The sequence below is a fragment of the Myotis davidii genome, unplaced genomic scaffold (assembly GCF_000327345.1).
Source record: "Myotis davidii unplaced genomic scaffold, ASM32734v1 scaffold726, whole genome shotgun sequence".
Lineage (NCBI taxonomy): Eukaryota > Metazoa > Chordata > Mammalia > Chiroptera > Vespertilionidae > Myotis > Myotis davidii.
Window position 1 is genome coordinate 2,429,317 of NW_006297808.1, and position 1,456 is coordinate 2,430,772.

The window sequence follows — 1,456 nt, forward strand, 5'->3', positions numbered from 1 at the left end:
CGCAAGCCTCTTCACCCGTCTCCACCTCTCTTCCAGAACTTCTGGCATGCACCGGCCACGACCCTGCCTGCTGTCAGTCCCCATGTCTGACTGCTCTGGGGCCAAGAGAGTCCAGAGGGTCAGACTGGGCCACACGTGCCCAGCACAGGAAGCGGCATTCATGATGAACTTCCAGCACACTTGGACCAGGAGGCCTCTGTCCCTCCCCACGCAGGCCTGTGCCTCCCGGGCTGCAGGGAGCCCCGATGGGCTGTTCCAATGTGCCCCCAGGCTTGAGGAGGCCTGCAGGACAGTGCACCCAGGTGGGGCACACCTCTGCAGTCAAAGCACATCACCTCAGGACCCATGTGCTCTCAAGCTCATTCCCTCACCTGGTCTGAGCGTTTATCAAATGAAACAACGCCTGCCCTGGCCGGGCCCTCCCCAGGCCCGGCTTTCCGTTGTCGTCACTGTCAGATCTGTGGACTCACTTACTTAAGAGCAAGGTTTGCTTCCTCCACGGGAGTGTAAATACCACCAGGCCTTTGTTTTATGACAGGAGGGACCTAGAACACTGCCCAGCAGGTAGGATTTGCTCAGTGAATATTTGTTCCATGGGTAAGAGAGTAAATGAATGACAGGGAGTGAGTGTTCTGGGCCTGGGGACATCCACACAGGTGGGCGGGCCGGGCTTCGGTGGCCCTGGCCCCAAATGCCCCTGTCCAGTGAGGGTCCATGGAGGGTGGGGGTCAAGCCAGATCCAGGCTCAGCCCATTGAGCCCAGGGCCATCTCCTCCCGCAGGTCCACTGGTTTCTGCCTAAAGGCCTGGGACCTTATGTCTCTCATAGTACCGGTCCCACCTGAGCTGCCCTGTGCTGACCCCATGCTCCCCCTGGGCCTGGGCCTCCGTGCATCCAGTGCTCCCGGCAATCCACCACCCAGGTCCACATGAGGGCAGTTCTGAACTGCTTTACGTGGCCATCAGGAACTCGGGGTTCCTTTGTCCAGTCCCACAAGTGAGCTGCCGAACAGTAGGTTGGGGCAGACCCAGTCTCCAGCACCCTGCCAAGGCCATGGGCCCCCGAATGGCTCCTTCAAGTCCCCTTGGCCCAGGCCAAGCCCAGGATGGGGTCCCCAATCCAGGCCATCGGTGCTGCTGCCTTTTGCACTTACCTGGAGGGCCGGGGGGACCCCGGGGTCCTGGGACACCGGCCAGCACCGTGTCCACGGCGGCAGAAGCCAGCTGTGAGTCTCCATCTGCGGGAAGAGCAGACGGCCTGTGACCTGGCAGGGTGGAGTTGGCAGAGCTGGGAGGCTGGACCTGAGGTCCCCCAGAGCTGGGATGGATACTCCGGACCCCACTGGGGCCTCAAAGCAGCCCTGGCAAACAGATGCAATTGCTCCCACTGCTCAGAAGAGCACACGGAGGCCAGGTCAAAGGGCCGCGAAAGCCCGGTGAGCTTCTTATAAAGACAC

The 1,456-nt window shown here is 61.3% G+C and overlaps 1 protein-coding gene across 1 annotated transcript in view; it reads right to left on the reverse strand.

Annotated features, from left to right (window-relative positions):
• The window catches only part of COL26A1 (collagen type XXVI alpha 1), a 122,867-nt gene that overhangs the window by 9,114 nt on the left and 112,297 nt on the right, over positions 1–1,456 (reverse strand). The window contains exon 8 of the mRNA XM_006773430.2: positions 1,154–1,237. Within this exon, the coding sequence (XP_006773493.1) occupies positions 1,154–1,237 (84 nt within the window). The remainder of the gene's footprint in view (positions 1–1,153; positions 1,238–1,456) is intronic.